The 23,661-nt window shown below is 38.4% G+C and overlaps 1 protein-coding gene across 7 annotated transcripts in view; it reads left to right on the top strand.

Moving 5' to 3' along the window:
• The window catches only part of CDC42BPA (CDC42 binding protein kinase alpha), a 168,915-nt gene that overhangs the window by 23,250 nt on the left and 122,004 nt on the right, over positions 1-23,661 (top strand). For all 7 annotated transcript variants that reach the window (XM_054576675.1, XM_054576674.1, XM_054576669.1 and 4 more), the window contains one exon: positions 7,322-7,413. In XM_054576675.1, the coding sequence (XP_054432650.1) occupies positions 7,322-7,413 (92 nt within the window). The remainder of the gene's footprint in view (positions 1-7,321; positions 7,414-23,661) is intronic.

The raw sequence follows: 23,661 nt of genomic DNA, 5'->3' as shown, positions 1-23,661 counted from the left end.
ACAACTCAATTTTGGAAGTTTCATCGGCCCCGGAAGAAACTCCACGCCTGTTGGCAGTCACTGCACGTTCCCCCCACCCCCAGCTCCAGGCGGCAACTTCGTCTCTGTAGGTTTGCCTGTGTCGTGTAAATGGATCCAATCATGTAGGAAAATTAAAAATACAACTGATTTTCATTTGTTGATTTTATATCCTGCAATGTTGCTGAATTCATTTATTAGCTCTAAATCTTTTTTCATATTCTTTAGAGCTTTCTACTCGTAAGATTGTGTCATCTGCAAAGAGATCGTTTACCTTCTTTCTTTCCAATTGGATGACTTTTCTTTCTCTTTCTTACCTAATTGCTCTGGCTAGAACTTCCGGTATTAATTTGACTAGAAATGGTGAAAGTGGGCATCGCTGTCTTGTTGCTAATGTCAGGGTAACTGTTTTCAGCCTTTCCCCGCTGCGTGTGCTGAGAGCTGTGGGATTTTCACACATGGCCTTTATTCTGTTTGGGAAGTTCCCTTCTATTAGTAGTTTATTAATTTTTTTTAATCATTAAGGTGTTTTTAAAAGGGAGGGGGTTATTTTTTCAGATGCTTTTTCTACACCAGTTGAGATGGTCATTTTTTTTTCCTTCATTCTATTTTAGTGTGTTGTCAAACTTGTTATAAGTATAATTGATAAACAACCTAGAGGAAATGAAGGAACATTTTTTAAAAAAAGATTTTATTTATTTACTTTTGGAGAGAGGGGAAGGGAGGGAGAAGGAGAGGGAGAGAAAAATCGATGTGAGAAACATGGACCAGCTGCCCCTTGTGCACGAGCCACCTCAGAGCAAACCAGCAACCTGTCACGGGCCCTGACCGTGATCAAACTGGCAGCCCTTCCCTTTGCAGGACGACACCCAGCTAATTTAGCCACACCTGTCAGGGCTCAAGGAATGTTTCTTCACAGGTTTCCTGTAAGTACAGTAACCTCCCTTATCTACGGTATCACTTTCTGTGGTTTTGCTTTCTGTAAATTCAATTACCTGTGGTCAGCTGCAGCCTGAAATATTAAGTGGAAAGTTCCAGGAATAAACAGTTTAGAAGTTTTGAACTGTGCGCTGTTCTGATAGTGTGATGACATCTTGCTCTGTCCCTCCCGGGATGTGAACTGTTTCTTTATCCCGCATATTCGTGCTCTGTGCGCAGCATGTGCCGCTCACGTCTGCGGCACCGTCGGGTTGACCGTGGAGGTTACAGTGCAGGTGCTCAAGTCTCCCTCATTCTATCTACTAACCGCCCACAGAGCACGAGTAGAGATGCTGGCAGTTCAGACAGGCCAGAGAAGCCGTAAAGGGCTTCCTGTAAGGGAAAAGGTGAAAGTTCTCAAATTAAGGCATTTTATCATCTCGCATTATGACAGGAAGGGTGAGTACAGTACAATAATACATTTTGAGAGACCACATTTATATAACTTTTATTACAGTACATTGGTATAATTATTCTTTATTATTGGTTATTAGTCCTCTTTTACTGTGCCTGATTTATAAATTAAACTTAGGTGTGTACAGTATTTATAGGAAAAAGCTTAGTCCGTGTATAGGGTTGGTCCTGTCTGGTTCAGACGTTTGCTAGAGTCTCTGAGCAAGTCCCTGTGGACGAGGGAGAGGATGATGCCTGTGTCAGCGTCCGCCTTCTCAGAGGAAAGGCATTCTCTGGGATGCCTTTGTAGACCTGTTATCACGTAGCGCGTTTAACCCTGATGCAGTAATATATAATACACGTTTAATACTGAAATTCCCCCACTTGCCCCAATAATATTCTCCACAGCACTGCTTATTTTTTTATTTTTGGATACAAGGGCCAATCTATTATTATACAGTGAATTTAGTGGTAGTGTCTCTTTAGCCTCTTCATCTAGAGTAGTTTTTCTGACTTTCTTTGTCTTCTAATGTCCTTGTCACCTCTTAAAATCTGTCAGTCCACAGGTCAGTTGTGTTCTAAATTGTTTTTGAGTTTGAGCTTGTCTGATTATTTCTTTGTGATTAGATTCTGGTTTCTCATTTTCGGCAGGCGTGTTGTCATAAAGTAATATTCTGTGTATTCTCACTGCATCATGCCAGGAGGCGCATAATGTCATTTTGTTCAACATCTGTGATATGTCGATCACATTAGCCTTTACTCCCAGCAACCTAGTTTCTTTTTTGTGAAAACTGGTAAACAGAAAGCAGTATCTGGCTAGTTTGTTCTCATTGCTGCTGAGATACTTATGTTGTGCTCAGTGCCTTCAGTTTATTATGGCCGGGGGGGGGGGGGGGGGCGGAGGGCAGGGGTGTGTGTGTGTGTGTGTGAGAGAGTGACCATTAGTTTATATTGATACTGTGTACCTGTTCTAACTTAACACCAGAGGACTCTTTCCCTCCTATTTGTATCATTTTACATTGGGAACCCAGGCTCCCAACAACAGCTATTCATTTGTTTAATTAACTACAATACACTCAAAATGCAAAATAGTTTCAGAATTGCTACTTAACATTTCAAACAGCACATCTAAGTAGAGTTCAAGTTTCTTTGTATTCTTTTTGTTGTTAGGCTGAGGACATATGTTCAAGGTACTTCCTTCAGAGGTTACTTAGTTTTGTTGGTTTTTTTTTTAAATTCTATTTGTGATTGTATCATTCATTTGAAGGTCAAAATTATACCAAAAACAGTATACTCAGTTAAATGTCTCCATTACTTCTTATCTCCCTAAAAGTAAGGAGATATGTAAAAATATGTTCATACATATTTTTTAAGTGTGTAGTATACTTTATATATTACTTTTTACTTTTTTCCTTAATATGTTTTGGGAATCATTCCATTATCATTCAGTTTATAGGGATCTTATTCTTTTCTGTCCTTTTAAAAGCAGTGGTTACATGGTATTCCATTATGTGTTTGTGTCATAATTTATTGAAGGACATTTCTGCATGTTTTGGCATTTAGATTGTTTTTTAATAATTTGCTGTTATAAATAAAAACGCATTGTATTTTATACTGTTGGAAGTTTATCTTCAATGTAAATTCCTAAGAGTGAAATAGCCGAATCAAAGTGACGATGCCTATGTAGTTTTGTCAGAGATGGCCAAGCTCCTGTCTGTAGAACTGTCGCCTTTTTGCATTGTGACCAGCACTATCAGACTGTGTCCACAGCCTCAGCAGGGAAGCGTAATATAAAGCGGTTGAATTTTGTAGTTATTATAGGTGAGGAATGTCATTTCAGAGTAATTTTAATGGATTTTTCTTTTTAAAATTCTATTTTATTGATCATGTTATTATCGTTGTCCCAATTTTTATCCCCTTGCCCCCTCCCCCCAGTACCCCCCCCAGCAATCCCCACACCGTTGCTCCTGTCCATGGGTCATGTGTCTCCGTTCTTTGGCTGCTCCATTTCCTGTACTGTGCTTTACATCCCCATGGCTCTTCTGTAACGACTACCTGTTTGTGCTTCGTAATCCCCTCACCTCTTCATTCTAATTTATATTAGAATGGTTTGAGTGTTGAAGTATTTAAAGAGTTTTTCTGTTGTTTTTTTTAACAGAAATAGAAAGTCTAAAACTATTGTGTAAAAGTAGAGAATTTTATGTGGAATTGTTTTACTCATTTGCTGCATTACCAACGAAAATGACTCTGGAAAAATTAGATATCATAGTAAGATGGCCTTGAGTTTGGGAAATTGAAATATTTTTCAAGTAAATTTATACTTTTAAACTGTTGGCCCACCTTTAGGTTACTTGTGTCATTATTTGATAATTTATTGGAAATACATGATTCCTTATGATTGATTTTCTCCGGGACTTGCCCACAAAAATATCCTAAAATTTCATATTAATTGATAAAAATATTTGCCACAGGCTCACCTGATTTTTATCTCATGGCCAGGAAAACAGAAGCAAGTGAAAGAGAGAAAGAGATACATGGAAAGCTAGATCCGGAGATATTATTGGGCTTACTTAGACCAGACAGGACAGAACTCACAAAGTCAGCCTGGAATCCCAGTGTTGGACATAGCTTCTCTAAGTGGAAAAAGTGGAAGTTACATTTGTCAGGACAAAGTAAGATTTATACCGTACTATTTGGTTTAGGGATGAAGTACTTAAGGCTTTTTTAAAAAATTGTACAGTTGTGTACCCCTGTTCTTCCTTTAAACATTCCAGTGATGTTATAGCTTCCCCCTTTCTTTATTGTTTTTCCCCTAAAATTCATGCATGAGGAGTTTTGCCCTAGTAAAACAAATAGGATAGACTTAGTAATTATAAAAACATGAAGTAGACGAATTCACTTTCACAGAAAGGAATTATTTTATTTGTTAGGGGTATAAGATAGATTTTTAAATATTTATTTTAACAGACTTATTTGATACTATTTTCCCAAGTTACCTTTTGAAGTTAGTATTTGCTTACAGCAGTTTAGTAGAATGGTTGGTAATATTTTAAATATATTTCTGAAGAAGCAGGACCAGTTGACTACCTGATTGTGTTGGCAATCAGGTCCCCAAAATCAATATTTATTATTTAACAATGGATTGTGACAGAAGTATATTATCATGGAAGGATATAAAAGACTTAAAGTAAATCTTTTTTTTTTTTTTTTTGGCTTAGAAAAAAATGTACGTAGGTGAGATCTTCTTAGTTTTTTCCTTCTTGAGACTGAATGATTTTCTTGAATCTGTAACTTTGTTGTTTACCAAATTTGGATTTTTTTAGTCCTTATTTCTTGAAAGATGTTCTGCCCCATTGCCCCATTTTCTCTGTCCTTTCCTTTTGGGATTCTAATGACTCTTTGATGTTGTCTCATAGGTGCCTGACACTGTCCATTCCTAAGGTTTTTTTTCTTTGAATTGTTTATAGATATATTTTCAAGTTCATAAGCTCTTATCTTTTTTTTTCTCCTTTTCATTTTGCTCTGAAGCACATCCAATTCTAGAATTTCCATTTGGTTCTTTAAAAGATAAAAATAGATGATTGAGTGATTCTCTTTCTGTGCTGAGATTTCCTTTTTATTCATTCGTTGGGAACCCTGAGCATATCTGTAATAGTTGTTTTAAGACCTTTGCCTGCTCATTTCAATATCTCAGTAACCTCTGGGCAGATAATGAGTAACTAATCCAAGGAATCAGATGCATTTTGTGGTTGTTTTGAAGATAGATAAGGGAGGCAAAGATTGAGTTAAGTTGATAGAGGCACTTAATGAGATCTGCTTCAGTTACACCCTTTGGCCTGTTTTAGATTCTTTCTTAGAGGTGGATCCTGTGAGTTGATAGTGATGTCAGATTAGATTAGTTGCTATCGGAAGAGTGAGCGGCCACCCACAGGTATGTCCCGATATAGCAAGTAGACTAGTAGAATGGCGAGAAACGCTTGAGCAGTGCTTCTTAAAAATATGTTTCTAGAAAACGGTTTTGAACTAAATTATCAGTAAGATTGCAATTTTTCTTGGGATCAAGTTGCTCATGTGGTGTAGTAGGTTGAAGGACCTATAATCATTAAGAATAATAAAAATAACCATTCACTTACTCTTCTCAGGAACATGTCTTCAAAGAACTCTTTTTTTGGTGAATAATAATACTAATAATGGTTTCTCTTATATTTTAGTATATAAGAATGAATTTGTTCACAATTCATTTTTTTCCTGACCAATTATTTTCATCTAACTTGATCACTGAAATTCAAGTTATATTCTCAGGTTTAGTTAAGAACATCCATAGTTTCTCAGATTTGAAAGAATATTAAGTTGTGAAAAGATTTTGGCCAAATAAAATTTTGAGCTAATCATTTTTATTAAAATGAATATAGATTCATTCATGTTAAACGGGTTTTAAATTTTTCATTAAATTTTTTTTTATTGTGAATTTATGTATATAAAAAGTGCATGAAGCTTTTCTGTACAGCCCTGGGTGGAGCGGCTCAGCGGATTGAACGCCAGCCTGGGAACCAAAGGGTCACCAGTCAATTCCCAGTCAGGGCACATGCCTGGGTTTTGGGCCAGGTCCCCAGTAGGGGGCGCGCGCACATTGATGTTTCTCTCCCTTTCTCCTCCCCTTCCCTTCTCTGTAAAAATAAATAAATAAAATCTTTAAAAAAAAACACCTTTTCTGTACGGTTCAAAGGATGATAAAATGAACATTTCTGTACCATTTGATCCAGTGTAAGAAATTAACAGAATCTTAGAAACTCCTGTGTGTCTGTGTCTCCTTTTTCTCAAGAATACATCACAACCATGAAATTCGTATGCTTTTCTTTATAGTTTTATCATCTTTGTAAATATTCCTATAAACTGTTGTTTATTTTTGCTTGTTTTAAGCTTTACATGAATGAAATCATAGTGTACATTTCATGTGACTTCTTTTCCAAGTATTTTTTTTAGATTTATCCATGTTGATGGTATGACTGAACCAGAGTTTATTTATTCATCTTCATTAAATGGAGATTTATTTCCAGGTTTTCATGATTATGGATAATATTGAATAACACATGTCTTCCAGTTCCCATATATAAGAATTTCTCTAGATACTGCTATATATCTAAGATTGGAATCTCTGGGATGTAGGATATGCACACATTCAAGTGAAATGGGTAAATGGCAAACTTTAATAAAGTGGTTGTATTAATTTACATTCTCAGTAGCAGTTGACGAGATATTCTTGTCAACACTTGGTATTATTGACCTGACAACTTTAGCCAGTTAGACGGGTGTGGAGTTGTGTGTCATTGTGGCTTTAGGTGCATTTCTGTGATGACTAGAAAGGTTGGGTGTCTTCTGATATGTATATGGGCCATTGGTGGTGTCCTCTCTATGAAATGCCTGCCTTGTCTCTCCAGTGACTGCCACCGTGCTTTGCAGCATGTGGACTCCTGCTCACGGCATCTTACAAGGGTAGATGAATGAGTGAGTGTGAAAGAATTACTACTTTATTTGGTAGGAATTGCGGAAGCTCTCTCTGGTGCCATGAGATTTGCTTTTACTTCTTGGACTTCTGCATTAAAATACATATCTAGCGTTGAGAGTTAGAATAACACAGAATGTTGAACATGAGAGTAAATTGGTCTCATTTGTTATTTTGCATTATTTCATATGTTATTTGGTGTTTGAAGATATTTTCTTCACCAAAATGTAATTCATATATAAGAAATGAAGGGAATATATTGTCTTCTTATGGTCATTAAATTTATTCTCAATATAGTTTCATTAAATTATCATATAGTTTGGCTTTATTCTTAATCATAACTTGAATTTTTATTGTTTAAGAAATACCATTATTTATGTTGGTTTGCATCATACTTCATTAAGTAATTGGTGTTGCTTTTTGTTTCAGCTAAACCATTTACTTCTAAAGTGAAACAGATGCGGTTACATAGAGAAGACTTTGAAATATTAAAGGTGATTGGCCGAGGAGCTTTTGGAGAGGTAAGAGACAAAGAATTAATAGAAGGTCTGCTAAATTGTTTTGGAAGCTATTTGCTACAGTCTGAAAAAAATTTAACTGGGATATTATTTACTTTCTGATGTAATTGTTATGATTGATCAGAAAATATGTTAAAATTTTGAATGAAATACTGCTACATGGAATTTTCCCCTCAAGATATTTCTGTTCTTCCTGTGTCATTGTAACTTTGAATTTGTTCCTGGACCCTCTTCTGTTTTGCTGGTCTATTTGTTTCTCCTTGTGCCAGTATGACACTGTCTTAAATTATTCTACTTTAAGTATTGTTATCTGGTAGGATATGTACTCCAACTTCTTCCCTCTTATGTTTTCATATAGTTTTAGAATCAGTATTTTAGTTTCTACTTACTCTTAAAAACCCATACTCACATACCCACAATATCTGTTGGAACTTTAATTAGGATTGCACCAAATCATTTTGTAAATAATCAACATCTTAGCAATATTGAGTCAGCCAATTTACGGATATGGTATATCCCTGCATTTATTTAGGGCTTCATAAATTTATCTCATTGATGTCTTACAGTTTTCATTTAGTAGTGAGGACTTCTGCACCTTTCGGCAGATTTATTCCTAGGTGTGCACTGTCCTTTGTTATTTTAATTAGAACAGCAGAAATAATTGAAATGTCATTTTTTGTTTTGTTCAAAATACAAAGTGATTTTAAATTTGAATTATTATTATTTTTATCTATAGAAGTTTATTGCTCAATTTCTCAATATTTGGAGGGTTTTCTACTTGTGTCTGTTCCTGAGTTATAATTCCAGAGCAGTCAGAGAACATAAACTGTGTGATTTCAGTCCTTTGAAATTTGCTGTGCAGTGTTCTATAAATATCAGTTAGGTCTGGTTCATTAATCTTGTTTAAGTCTTCTGCATTCTTACCTTTTGTTTTCTCTGCTTCATCTGTCATTTCCTGAGAAAGGATTTATTTTTTTATTTTTTTATTTTTCGGTTTTCACTGATGACAAGTACAGAGTTATTTTATCTTCCTGGTGATTAACTCCTTTATCATAATGGAATGATCCTTGTTATCTCTAAATACTTTTTTTAGTGAAATTTTTCTTAATCTGATGTTAATAGAATGATTCTAGCTTTTTTTGTATTAGTATTTACATTAAACACCTTATTCCATACTTTTAGTTTCAGCTTTCTGTGATTTCATGGTATGTTTACTGTTAAGTAGAATATAGTTAGTGTTACTCTTCTTTAAGTTATGAAAGTTTTCCTTTTATTCTGTTGCAAGCCTTTATCATGCATAGGAGGTAACTTTATCAAAAGCTTTTTCTAAATCTATTTTGATGATATAATTTAATGTCTATATTTGGTTAATGGGATAATTATACTAATTTTTAAGTATACCAATATTGCCTTGTTACACAAGCCTAAATGTTCGTGATACATCCTTTAAATATATAATTGGGTTTGATATGTTATTTTGCTATGATTGTTTTGTTTATGTGCATGAGTAAGATTGGCTTTTAATTGACTTATAATTTCTTTATATTTGTGACTGATATGCTTAGCTTATACAACAATTTGGGAAGTGTTTCTGTTTTCTTAATTTTCTGTAAGAATTTGAGTTAGATTGGTATTTCTTTCTCTAAATGCATGGGAGATTCCACTAGTGAAGCTATCTACACTAGGAGCACAATTTCTTTTTGGTTACTTGTTTACATCTTTTGAGGTAAGTTTTATATGTGTTGAAATACACTAATTGTCTATGTACAATTGAGTGAGCTTTGAGAAATGGATTCACCTTTATCAAGATGCAGAACATTTACGTCACTCTAGGAAGTTTCCTTCGCTGTCAGTGCCGCATAATTTCCATCAAGTAGACACTGTAAATGGAATTCTACGATGTACTCTTTTGTGTCTGGCTTTTTTCACTCAGAACAATGTGTGTGTGTGTTTCATCCTTATAATAATGTATTAATACTTCCTTTTTATTGCTGAATACTATACTCTTATTAATATATAACAATTTATCCATTCTGTTGATGAATATTTGGGTTGTTTTTGTTTTTTTGGCTGTTAGGAATAAAGCTGGTATGAATATACTTATAAGCATTTTTATGGAAATATGTTTTCATTTTCCTTGGATAAATACCTAGGAATGGAATTGCTGTGTTAAATGGTAGGTCATGTTTAAGTTTAAAGGAAACTGGCAGACCTTCTCCAATGTGGTTGTGCTGTTTTACATTTCTACTAGTTCCATATTACTAACGGTTTTTGTTGTAATTTTAGCCCTTCTAGTGGGTGTGTGATAGAATCTCAGTCTTAAATTGCTTTGTTTTTTGAATTTATATTATATGTCAACATAATGATTCACCATTCTTATATCTTCCTTTGTGAAGTATATGTTCAAATATTTTGCTCATTTTTAAAGATTGGGGTATATTTTTATTGAGTTGTATGAATATTTTATATCGACAAATATCCTTTGTCAGATATATTTTGTCTATATTTTCTCATAATCTATGTGGCTTACCTATTAATTTTCTTCTTTTTTTTAATTTAAAAGTTATTTTAGACAGAGGGGAAGGGAAGGAGAAAGGGGGAGAGAAACATCAATGTGTGGTTGCCTCTTGCACACCCCATGCTGGCGACCTGGCCTGCAAACCAAACATGTGCGCTGCCTGGGAATCAAACTGGCAACCCTTTGGTTTGCAGGCCAGTGCTCAATTCACTGAGCCACACCAGCCAGGGCTAATTTTCTTGAAAATGTCTTGACAAGCAGAAGTTTTCAATTTTGTTGGTATAATTTTATGAAATATTTTTCTGTTATGTTTATTATCCCCTCCCCCCTCAGGAAATCATTGTTTATATTCAGGTCACAGAGATATTCATCTATTTATTTTTATTTTTATAAAAGATTTTATTTATTTATTTTTAGAAAGAAGGGTAGCGGGTGAAAGAGAATAAGAGAAACATCAATGTGAGAGAGAAACATTGGTTGATTGCCTTTGTACATGCCCCAACTGAGGATTGAACTTGCAACCCAGGCATGTACCTGACCAGGAATCGAACTGGTGACCTTTAACTTTTCCAGTAAGATGCCCAACCAACTGAACCACACTGGTCAGGGCTCACCTATGTTTTTAAAGCTTTATAGTTTTGGCTCTTATGTTTAGGTTGGTGATCCACTGCAAATTAATTCATTTATTATGTGAGATAGGGATTTGAGGTTCTTTTTTATAATTTGGATATCCGTTGTTTCAGCAGCATTTGTGGAAAATGCTATTTTCCCTCTACTAAATTACTTCAGTGTCTTTGTCAAAAAAAACCCATCAGTTGGCTATGTAAGTGTTGATCTATTTCTGCTCTTTCTGTTCTGTTTCATTGTTCCCTTTGTCTATCCTAATGCCAATACCACATTATCTTGATTCCTATAACTTCATACTATAAAGTTGAAAGTATGCAATGAAGTGGGAGTGTAAGTTCTCCTTTGTAGTTTGTTTTAGCTATTCTAGGACTTTTGCATTATTATACAAATTTTAGAATTAGTGTGTCAGTTTCTATAAAAGCCTGTTGGTATTGAAATTGAATTTGCATTAAATTTATCAGTCAGTTTTGGGAGGTTTGCCACCTTAATAACGGCAAACCTACTTGTTAGTCCATAATATTTGTCTTTGTTTTTTAAGGTCTGTTTTAATTTTTCTTAAGATTGTTTTGTTATTTTAGTGTAATGTCTTGTCACATTTTGTTACATTTATTTCTACGTATTTTATGTTTTATGCTATGATAAATGATATTTAAAACAATTTTATATTTATATCATATGCTGCTAATATGTAGATACAGCACTGATTTTTTTATTTGACTATGTCCTAAAGTTATTATTTTATAAGTAGTTTTTTGTTGTTTAAGGTGCTACTTTGTTTTTCTAAGTAAACATACTGTTTGAGAATAGGGACAGTTTAGTTTCCTCTTCACTTTTCAGACTTCATGCCTTTTATTTCTTACTGCACTAGTTTAGACCTCTAATACAGTGTTGAATAGGTGTCATAAGGGTAGACATCCTTACCTTGTTCTTGAACTTCAGAAGAAAGGATTTAGTGTTTCACTATTAAGTATGATACTGATTGAAGAAATTGTCTTCTGTCACTACTTTGCTGAGAATTAAAAAAAATTAATTATTACCAGGTGCTAATTTTTGCATCTTTTTTGTTACATGCTTTTTCTGCATCTCTTGAAACACTCATGTTTTTGCTCTTGTATTCTGTCAATCTGGCGAGGTACCTTGACTGGCTTTTTAAATAGGCTTTAATTATTTATTTATTTGTTTTGTGAACGCCCTTGTGAGCATTTAAAGAACTTCCCTCCGTGTGGCTTCAAGCTCCCGGGGCGCAGGCTCCCACCGGCACCTTTAGCCTTCTCCCTTGGCTCTTCTGCTGAAGAATTTGACCTTCACGGTGCCAGGCTGCCTGGGGAGCCTTCCCAACCCCAGGATGTGGTGGGAGCCTGGTCACACCATATCAGTGATGGGAGCCGCTGCAGCCCTGTTTTTGGCAGCATTTACCCATGTCTGCTCACTGTCCAAGGTCCACCGTTTATCAAGGTTGACAGTTGGGCAGAAGCTCTGGTTCCTGTTGAAATGGTAACGCCTCACACCAACTTTCCCAAAGTAACCTGGGTGATATTTGTTGAAATTGATCCTGTGGTGATGCCAACCGGCATTACCTTGGCCTCCCGAGTGCTTCCTTTGTGCGGCCGTGACTGTGGCTCACGTCACCCCAAAGGTCCTGGTCTTCCTCAGTCTGGATGGCATATTGGTGGCTGAGATGCAAGAACAATGAACTTTATTTTTTAAAGCAGTTTTAGGTTCGTAGCAAAATTGATTGGAAAGTACAGAGTTCCCACATACTTCCTACCCTTGCACATGGTCATTCTAACAGGTATGTAGTGGTATTTCATGGGTGTTTTAAGTTGCAATTTTCTAATGGTTGGTGATATTAAGAATCTTTTCAGAAACTTATTTGCCATCTGTAAATCTTCTTTGATAAGGTATCTGTTAAGATCTTTGGCTCATTTTTTAAAGGGGTTCATTTTCCGACTGAGTGTTAAGAGTTCTTTGTTTATTTTGGATAACAGTCCTTTATCAGATCTACCTTTTGAGTAATTGATGAGTTAGAATTGATTAAAATTCTAGCTTATCAGACAGCATACTCTTATTTTTCAATACTTTTGTGCTTCATTAAAATTTGTTTTGTGGTCATAAAATTGGCCTATTTATATGTACATTCCATGTGGATTTGAGAATTATTTTTATTCTACATTCGTTGCTTATAATCTTTTGGGAGAGGAGGGTATTAAAGTTTTCAAATATAATTGTACGTCTAGCCCTCCTCCTGTAATTTTGTTCAGTACATATACTAATTATTAGGGTGATTCTAAAGTTCATTTGTCAAAATAATTAAGAATCATCAGAAAAACTCTTAGAAACTGGAATAATGAGAGACCCACCATATTGTAAAACATGTTACAGAGCCTCAACAGATGGCACATGAATAAGAAGTTCAGAAATGGTCTCAGACACACATAGGAATTTAATATTTGCTACAGGCAGCATCTCCAATTTGTGCAAAAAAGAGAAATTTAATAAATGGTCTTAAGACAACTGAAAAGCAAATGGGAAAAGTCCTTTTGTGGGTCCTAAAATTCATACCATGTATCAGGTCAAACTACAAATGGGTCAAATGTTTGAGTGTAAAAAATAAGACAAACGCAACGCAAGCACCCTGCAGTAGGTTGAATGACTGGGTCCATGCACACAGTGGGGTGCTGTGCGGCTGCAACAAAGGAAAAGTTCGCTGGAGCCCTGGGGACAGATCGCCAGGATATGTTGTACAGTGAGTAAAACAAGATGCAGGACAATGTGTATGGTATGTCCTCTTTTGTTAAAAAGAGGTAGACATATGATTCATAGTTGTGTTTTCATGAAGTACCTTCTTACAGGGACGGGGGGAATGGGGCAGGCACATCTAGACAAGATAGGCGCGGAGTGGCACTTCTAAGTGGGGACGTTTTTATTTCTGTTTTGATTGTTAAAGCATGTAAATGTATTACCTATTTTAAAATCATTAAATAATTCTCCTAGGTTGAGGTAATTGAACCTGCAAGTTCTGTGAATCATTTAAGGATGAAGAAATTGTAAATTTAAAGTTCCTCAGATAATAGAAAAGGAGAGGCCATTGCCCAACTCGTTTTATGTTCTGTGTCTAGAACCTGACTATGTATGTTGAGTGAAGGAGGCAACATAGGAAGGGACGCGTGTGGTTTGACGTGGGCACAAAGGCCAGGACGCGCTGGTCTACGGCGGGGCTGTGGGAGTTGCGGGCCACGAGCGCCACGGCGCCGTGGCAGGGCCGCTGCGGTGCTCTATTTCTTGATACAGATTTTAGTTACATGTTCACTTTATAAATGTGTTTAACTCTGCATTTGTTTTATTTTTTATGTTATAGTCAATTATAAATATTTTAAAGTAATTTCTAAAAGGAGCTGTAATAATTGTGGAATTTATGTTCACCTGACAAATAGCTTTAAAGTATATAGAGTAACACCTGACTAGAAGGCACGGGGGAGTCCAAGAGCTTTCAGCAGTTAAGGCTGAGCCTTTCACTCCCCCTTTTCAGGAACTGGCAAGTCAAGCAGACAAAATCAAGACTTACACTTTATTTGTGTTTATTTGGAAGGTGGAACTTTTTAATGACATAGTTATCCCATACTGTGTTAAAATGATGGGTGATTTTTTAAAATAGTAAAAACTGGTTTCTCCCAAACTAGTTATACCAAGAATTAGAGGTCACTCAGATCTTTACCCGGTTGAGACCACCAAGTTTTTGTTTTAAACTATTATGTCAGGATTTACACTCTGCAACTAGCACAGCAATTCTAGCCAGTGTTAGAATTGTTTATTCACATGGGCAATCCAGGTTCTTTGCAAATAAAGCTTCTTTTTAAAAAAAAAAAATCATGCTACAGAAAGAGATAGTGAAGGTATGCAACACCGGAAGGTTCAGCAGACTTGGGGCCCTGCACAAAGCGGCACTTTCCATTGAAAGGACTGTCCTCTTGCTCCAAATCTAGAAAATGACGACTTGATAAGAGATACTGAATGTACGTGAGAATTTGAACCCTTGTTAGAACTTCCTGTTTTCATTCCTCTGGACAACCTGGTCAGACCCTCAGGCTCTCACTCAGCGTTGCTCTCTGGAGATGCTCCCGCGGGGGAGGGCGTGGGGGTTGGATGCAGCAGGATTTGGAGCCGCAAGAGCTGCGTAGATCTAGTCTATGTGCAAGTCCTTATTAGGAGATTTAAAGGGCTCACTGCCTTGTGAGCAGGGAGGATCAGTTCTCTGAGGAGCCGCGAGGTAGCCAGGGTTTGGAATTGTTTTCTGGGTAAGAGAGCTCTCTTTAACCCAGAAAAGATCAACTCAAGGAGTAGACACAGGTTTGGCCTAGTCTAGTCATTCACGCCCTAAAGCACACCAGCCGTAGCCTAAACTCTTCAATCTTATTTGAAGTAAAAAAATACAAGAAATTTTCACCCCCATCCCAGGCTTAACCAAACTTACCATTTTCTTTTTTTTTAAATCCTGCTGGAATGACTACATAGGCTATTGTGGGGCCAAGACATTTTTCCAGCGCTGAGCCCACCACCCTGTCTCTGCTTCCACAGTAGCCCGTTTCTCAGGGCGTTTGAAGCAGCAGCTGCTACCCTGGTCAGTTTCTAGGTGACAGCCAGCAGGTAGTGGGTGGCATTTTTCCCTCTCCTGTCCAGGGTGAAGATGGTGTGGCCTCCCTTTGTCTCGTCGGTGACATGTTGCACTTCAGGCTGGGACTGTATAGGAAGTGGGCACACACGGGACGTCGCCCTCGACTGGGCCATCCTTGGGGATGTCTGGTGATCGTAGCACTGGAAGGCGCACAGTAGAAACCGTAACTGTAGAGCTTGGTGTTTCTGTAGGAGGGGTATAGCCAGGCTCACAGGTCTTGCTGTACTTGGAAGGGTCCCCTGCACCTCCTTCACCTGGTGGCTGAGAGCCACTGAAGTCGTGCTCCGCGGGTGGGCGGGGGCAAGGAAGAGGATAGACTCGGTTCTGCGCCCACGTGGGAGTTACAGAGGCCACCCGAGACCTGGCCTTCTTGGTCCAGAAATTCCCGGCTCCGGAGGGAAAGCCCCCGGACAGCCACCTCTGTGCTACAAGGGAGGCGAGCGGGTTTTCCGCAGGCATCTGCACACTGGCCTCCCCCGGGGGACACGCAGACCTGGTCGGGAATGGCTTCCATGGCTCCAAACGCCAGGAAGAAGTGGAGGGGCTCGGTCAGCGATGTCTTTTTAGTGTTCTCACAGTTTGACCACTGTTCCTGGATACCAACGTTTTTTAGGCATATCCGTTTTCTTAGCCAGCTGTACTCTCCGAGGAAACTTGGGTCTCTCCCGGAAAGCCTCACACGGCCCGTCCAGCTCACGGGCTCATCGTAGGGGCTGAGCAGTTCACCTACAGGGTGCGAGACAGGGGCTGTGTGGGGTGACAGGCAGTGCCGCCAGCAGGAGGGGCTGCTGGGGCCCTGCAGACTTGGGGACCCGGGTCCTGGGTTTCCCAAAGCCGTGGAGCCCTGAGTTGCCAGGTCCAGTCCTGTTGCCTGGTCCTGGAACCCACTGCACCATTGTTGCTACTGAGTCAACATACAACATTTTAATGACATGATTATACCTCACCTAATAGATGAATGCAGAATTCTCCCTCCAGCAGAAAATACGCATTCTGTTCCTAGCCAATGCAGATCGTTCTTAAAATTTATCTTGTTCTAGGCCACAAAGGGCATCTGAATAACTTCTCCAAAATCATTATTATGCAGATCGTGATATCGGACCTAAATAAAATATAATTAGATATAATATCAGTAAGCAAAAAAAAAAAAAAAAAGATAAAAAGACCCATATGTTTGCACGCTTAAAAACAGAGATCATAAGGGAAATTATAAAATAATTAGATGTAAATGGAAATGCATTTCAGAATTTGTGAGATAAAGAGCTATGCAGAAAACAAATTTACCAGGAGACAGGAAACTTTGGTAACTGCTTTGGGGTGAATTGTGTCTCCCAGCCCCCTCAAAAAAATTTGTGTTGAAGCCCTAACCTCCTGCACCCCAGAATGTGACCCTGTTTGGAAATAGGTCTTTACAGAGGTAACTACGTGAAAAGGAGGTCATCGGGGCGGGCCCTAATCTAATACAGTTGGTGTCCTTAGAAGAACGCGGAATTTGGGCACAGGCGTGGGCGGAAGGGAGCTGAAGGGAAGACACGGGGGAGAAGCAGGCCAGCTCGAGCCAAGGAGAGAGGCTGCGAGCTGAAGACAAGGACCGAATTTTTTGATTTATTATACTCAGTGCTTAGAACAGTGCTTGTAAATATAGCAAATTTCCTAATCACAGATTGAAAACAGAAAAATGGCGGGGGTTTTTTCTTTCATGCTTTTCTGTTTTCAGTAATGAAAATCATGCCTATTCATCATGTGCTGTAATCCAAGCGTGTTCCACGCCCTTGTTTACGGTCACAGTCTAATCAGCCAAAGGGAAAGGGACACACACAGCTTTGTGACCTGTAATTTTGCGGCATTGCTTCCCATTTTTATTTCTATTCATAGGTAATAAAATTGGGACAGTTTATAAACTTTAATGTCTACAGCTTTTTAAAATAAAACATTTTGTCTTTTTCCCAAGTGTTGAAATATTTCTTTGTAAACCTGATTTCTAATGGCTTCGTAAGAACTCGTTTTGTGGGTGCTTCTGTAATTTACATAACAATAATGTTAAGCTAGAGCGTGTGCTCTGAATATAAGGATTTTTCCCTCCTGTGTTCACAGCAGTTCCCCACCCCTGCAGCAGTAGCTGGTACGTAGTGGGTGCTCAGTCCATGGGTGTACAAGAAAGGAATGAAATATTTAGGTGGTTCTATTTTTCTATGTTATAAATAATATATAAATAGTGCGCTACAAAGCATTTTTGTACATAATGATTTCACTGTATTTCAAATGATTTTCTAAATCATGTCTTCTAGAATAAGTTTCTAGAAGACAACCTTCATGGTTGAAAAGATACATAGTTACATGATTTTGGTTAGTTTTGTTGTCTCCGTGAAATAACATTATAAAATTTTATTTGATAATTATATTCTACAAGAACCAACCTTTTTTTTTCCTTTTAAGTACATTTCTTTACATTCAGGGAGCCGTTAGCGATCTTGTGACTAGAATATAGGATGTTGCTGTTGGTGAAAGATGAGGTTTGGAAGGTCTCTTGGACAAAACACTTGAATGGCTTGGTGTGCAAAGCTTAGGAACTCAGGATTGGGAGTCCTCTCCAATGTTAATAAGCAGGGTAGTGATACAATGGGAATTTTTTAAAGAAAGGTAATGCTGGTGTTAGGGCAGAGGAAGGATTAGACAGAGAAGGGACCAGGAGCAGGGAGGTCCTGGATTTCTCACTGGCAGCTCTCCCTCCGCCCATCTAATCAGTCATCAGCTTTTATATCCTGAGTATCCTAAGTGTTTCTTGAATTTCCTCCTCTGTCTTCCCTAGTTAGATGCGCAGTATCTTATACCTCAGCTACTACTGCAACCTTCTCATTTCTTCCCAGCCTCAGAACCTTTCTCCAGAGACCTGATCCAGCTAAAGCCAACTCTGAAGAACGGTCCCTTGTTATTTTAAGGTTCTGGTTGATTAACACGCAAGTTCCGCCATTATTTGGATCCTTCAGCTTCATGTCTTGCTCCTCCTTGCTGGGAGGAAAACCTTTCTTAGGAAAGAAGACTGCTTTTTGTCCCCGAACATCTTTACCCCTCTCCCCCACATGGATATTTCTTGCTTCTGTGCCTTGCTCATGCTGTTCCCACTTTCCAAAATATCACCTCCAGCCAAACCCACTTGGTCCCCCTTTCTGGGGTTCACTCAGGTGTCAGCCATATCTTCCAAGAAACGTTAACATGTATATTTGCATATGACACACCTTCCTCCCCCACTATTACCTTTTGGGTCAGGGACCGCCTTTTTTTTTTTTTGCTTTTTATAGGACTTTGTTTTTACCATGCCTTTTCGTGTTGTACTGTGATTATCTGTTTAGGTTTGTTTCCCACACTGGGCTGAGAGATTTTTGAGGGACAAGGCTCTTTTATGTACCTTTGTATTCTCAGTAGTTAGCATAGCACCTGCCATACAGGGAGGTGGTAAACAATGAGCCTGTTACCATTTTTCAGATGAAACAGTGAGTGCTTGAACCAGGCCAGAGGCGGCAGGAGAAGAGGGTGGGTGCAGAAGAGAGTGGAAGGAAGTCGCCTTGGACGACAGTGATGAGTTGAAGGTAGAATCCGATGATTGAAGAGTGTGGCTTGAGTAAATGAGTTTCGTATTCAGGTTTTTGACTTACCAAATTTGAGATAGTTGCTGAACATTCTAGAGATGACTAGTAGGCATCTAGAAATATGGGTCTCGATATTAGGAGATAAGGATTTAGGAGTCATCAACCTATAGGTATTAATTGGGGCAGTTGCAATAGATACAAGTCAGGAAGAAGCTGTAAAAAGGTGGAGTAGGGATCCTTAGGGAAGGACATTTAACAGGTTACAGGAAAAAGAAAAAGGGGAGTATCTTGATAGCCAGCCATGTCCAGTAATGAAGATGGGTTGAAGCAGGTGAGGAATGAGGACAGTATGTTTTATGTGGAAATTGGGAGGTCCTTATTAACCTTTGAGAGAATAATTTCAGCCCAGTAAGTAAAATGGGACTAGATTGAAGTAGGTGACTGACAGAGATTGAGAAGCAAATAAATGATGAGCAAGTGGAAAACGAAAGCATGTACTATTTAAAAATGTGCTTTATGGAGGGATGATGCCTTATGGCAGAGGGAGGTGATGTCACTTCCTTTAGGGAAAGGCAGGATGGCAGTAAGGTTTTGGTTTTAATTTTCGATAAGAGATGGTCTGGGCAAAGCTGGTCAGTTGATATTCAGGAGCCAGAAGAAAGGAGACTTGAAGCCCAGAAACAGGCCTTTAATGGGCCAAGGGCAAGAAGGAAAGGAAAGGGAGGGTCTGGGATCAGGACCTCAGATGATACCGTTAGCCTTGAAAAGTGGCTGAGACTCTTCTTCCTTGGGCTCTAAAGGAAAGAGGTGAGGGTAAGTAGAAATGTAGAAACATCTAAAGGTGGCGTGAGGGGATGGGAAGGGTCTGTTTATTATGAAGTAGGTGACCAGATAATTAATTGTAGGTAAGAGGTGAATGGGAGGGGGAGGGGTAGATGGTGGTAGCAGTGTGACCCAAGGTGTTTTAGAAGATTGGTAAAGGACAGAGAATCAATGGTGGGACTGCAGGTAGATTTTAGGGCTCAGCTGAGATTAAGCTGTGGGAAAAAAGGGAAGAAATGATAAAAAATAAAGAATCTTCCCTCCCACCCCCATAAGAGGGACGAGAAAAGAGTCGGCCCTGGAGAATTACTTACAGGTACTCAATAGGATTGTGAGGCAGACAGTTAAGGACCACAGTATTTGTTAGCCCTAAAGCCAGGAAGAATTGAAGGCTGGGGTGCAGGCCTGGGGAGAGGGCTGCGGGGCACAGCGGTGTGGCCGTCAGTTGACTAGGAATACGCGTCCCTGGTCACAGGCCAGTACAGTGAGACCTCTAGATTCCACTCGGAGCATCGAAAGCATGACTGATAGTATTTGAGATTCAGCGTGAGAAGGTGTCTTTTTTTTTTCCCTTTATTTTTGGGTATATTCTTCCTCTATATGTATATTGATTAAAGTATGTAAAATTAAAGCAACAAACAGATTGCAGATAATTTACTCTTATTTTAAGATGGAGTAAATTTTGTATAGAAAAGTAGTGTTGGCTGGATTATGAGCTCTTGCTTAGTTCTTCATTCCTGATTAAAATATCTCTGGTGGCCTTACGTTCCCTGTGGTATTTATCAACTTATAGATTTCAAAATGTAAAGACAGCCCTAAGGAGACAATTACTTCCTCCAAGGTATACCATCTTCCACCAGGAATTTGTAAATAGGTATACAGACCCAGTGGGTAGGCTCACGTCTGGTGTGACTATCTGATAGGAGCAGCATTTCTATATATTATGCTTTTTCTTAAAAAAAAACCTATGAAAATAAAGCATAATTATGTAACTCCTACAAGACATGCATAATTCATGGGAAACAGTAAAGGAGCAAGATATAATTGAAAATCAACAGCTCTGCGAATTAAGAACCTTCTCTCTACGACTCAGTTGTCAGTTACTGCTTAACTTAACGCTGGGTTTTCCTTTTTGCTTTCAGGAAAACCTTTAACTTACGCCCTGGGTGTTGCCTGTCCACAGTTTCCTGGTGGCTCACCGCTTCTGCCTGCGCCAGCCTTGCTCCGGCAGCTTCAAGGCTTCTGGGCTTCAGAGCTTGTTGTGAAAGCTTGCTGCTTTGGCCTGCTACCCCTGCTTCAGGTGTCAAAAGCTTTTAATTAGCTTGCTTCCTCTAATTACTATAACTAGGGCCTATGTGTCTGCATAACCGAGTCCTAGGGTCTGAAAGGAGAATTATTTTTAGCCATTCATTCTTCCTTAAAAACTCTTGTACCTTGGCTCTTCTGGGTTCAAGGGAGCGTAAACGAAGTTTGAAGTTAAGACTGCATGGTTCGCCTTTGAGAGCCTCTGCATACGCAGGGCAAGTCGTCAGTCTGTGGGGCACACTGGTGTGGGCATACTGTGTTTTTATAGCCAGTGTCTGTTCTGATTGGTTGATGCCCATACTGTACCCATTTTTAAGTATTTTGACTACAGCTATTCTCTATATAAATTGTGTCTCCATAGAGAGGCTACCTCTACCTATATAGGAAATTCTTTGTAGTGTTTTTAATTTGCTTGTTACAGGGACTTAGTACTTTTTTCCATTAAGTACAATATTCTGAACACAAATTGATCACTAACAGAACAGTTTAATAAAAAAAAAAATAGAGTAATTTCCATACATATTAACAGTGATCATCATGTCAGTAGGTATCGAGATGATAGGTGCGGTGTAGGCAAGCCCTCTTCTGGACCTAGAAAACAGCTGGGGACTCGCAGTGGTGAGGAGCGCCAGGTCTGTAATCAGCTAGTGCAGACTGAAGAACTGCTGGAGAGTGGTGTTAGGGATAAAGAAGGTGGTATGTAATGTGCTTGGCCCCATGCCAGACACAGAGTACGCTTCCTATAAATTAGAGTCGTTTATTATTTTATCATCGTTAATAATAAGTGGAGGTAGAACTTATACAGGGGAGATAAAAGGAGACAAAGGCATGAAGCAATAGTAAACAGTCACAACAGATAATAAAGGCGAAGTTGTAAAGTTGAGACTTTAGAAGCCGTTATGTGTTTAAACAACATGAGCTTGAATAATCTGTTATACACTTAATAAATATTGAAGTGCACACTTGTATCTGCTTTTTCATACCTTATTTTTATTCAAATTTCAGTATTGATACCGTATAACGTATGTATATCTACCTGTATGGATTGCAAATCATCCATCATTTATTCAACAAATATTTGTTGAATATCTATTGATTGATACACAGATAGATTAATCATTCTATCATTCATCATTAAGTCAACAAATATTTATTGAGTACCTATTGATTCTCAAGTACTATGTATATACTAGAGAACAAATGAGAATAAATTATTCCTGTCCTTGTAGGGCTTATATTCAAGTGAGTGAGACAAATAAATGAAATACATAAATAGAATAAATATATAGTTTGTTAAATAATAAGGAGGGGATAAGGGGACAAGGAAGCCAAGAAAGGGGACAAAAAGTTTGAAAGGGCAGAATGACGTGTCCATGAGGGAGAGAGCAAACCATGCGGCTTAACTCGGGGAAGCCTATTCGAGACCTTGGGAGCAATGATAAGAGCAAAGGCCCCGGGTTGGGATTGAACCAGGGGACCAGTGCGTGTGGAGCAGAGTGAGCTAACGGAGAGTGGTATGGGATGTGGGAGGCTGCTGGGCCGGGATGCACTGGCCTTACAAGTTACAGGAAGGATTTTGACTTTTCTTGGAGAGAGATTGGAAACGGTTGGAAATTTTGGAGCCGAGGAGAGTTTTGGCCTGAGCTCTGTTGACTCAGGACCACTATGGCTGCCGTGCTGCCAATGGATTGTGGGGGTTAGGGCAGAAGTAGAGAGGCTACGTGGGACTCCCAAGGTAAAATATAATGGTAGCTTGGTATTGGGGACCAGGGGAGGGATGGTGAATTCTGGGTATATTAAATGTGGACTAGATTTACAGAACTGCAGGGCACCTGTTTCTTGGATATTGAAATTCTAGTTAACATATTATAATCATTCCTAAGTTATGTATTTTAGCTGTGTGATGGTACTTAAATTTTAACTACTCATTCCTTTACATGTCATCTACTGATTTTTTTCTGTGGTGTTTGCATTTTTTCTAACATCATAATGCTTTTAATATGAAGTCTTAAAGACATCTATATTTGTTTTAAAAAGATATCTTTGTTATGTGTTAAATTTGTAATCTTGCAGTCCATACTAAATGTACTTTTCATTTTGGTCAAATTAAGTAGTAAATAGGACATCTTCACATACTGCCCTCATATCTCAGTTAGCAATGATTCTTGAAATGTAGAACCTGAAGTTAGACTTCTAGGGAAACTTTTTAAAAAATTTTTCTCCTGAAATGAGTATAAAAGTGATCTGCAGGTTTAAAGGAGAAAAGCAAGATCAATTTTTAATTTGTCACTTCATCAGCTTCGTTTTTTCGATCTCATCTTGTCATCAGTTTGAAAATTCAAGAATATTTCCTAAACTGACATTTTTATTTCATCACACCCTACCTCTTTCCAGAAAAGTGTTTAGGCAACTCACGAAAGTGTTACAAGATAGCTTTGAGGATTTTTTCCCCCTACAGCAGCCTGGTGTTTCTGGTCACCACACAGGTGTGTGGAATGGGGCTCGTTTGGTTCTTGCCAGCCACACTCCAGCACCCCAGTGATAAGTGCTGATTTCGTGGCCAGGAGGAGCTCTGGTTTTCCACACCATCTCAGTCTGTGCTTCAAGTTTTGCATGTTCCATACAGAAAATACAGAAATTCGAATAGAAATCATATTACCTAGAAATGTCTGGTTTTATAAAATTTTGTTCTCTTTCTCAGTGTATATATGGCATAGAAA

The sequence above is a fragment of the Pteronotus mesoamericanus genome, unplaced genomic scaffold (assembly GCF_021234165.1).
Source record: "Pteronotus mesoamericanus isolate MK-2021 breed Mesoamerican mustached bat unplaced genomic scaffold, CSHL_Meso_final contig_347, whole genome shotgun sequence".
NCBI classification, from domain to species: Eukaryota; Metazoa; Chordata; class Mammalia; order Chiroptera; family Mormoopidae; genus Pteronotus; species Pteronotus mesoamericanus.
This window is presented reverse-complemented; position numbering and strand designations above follow the sequence as displayed.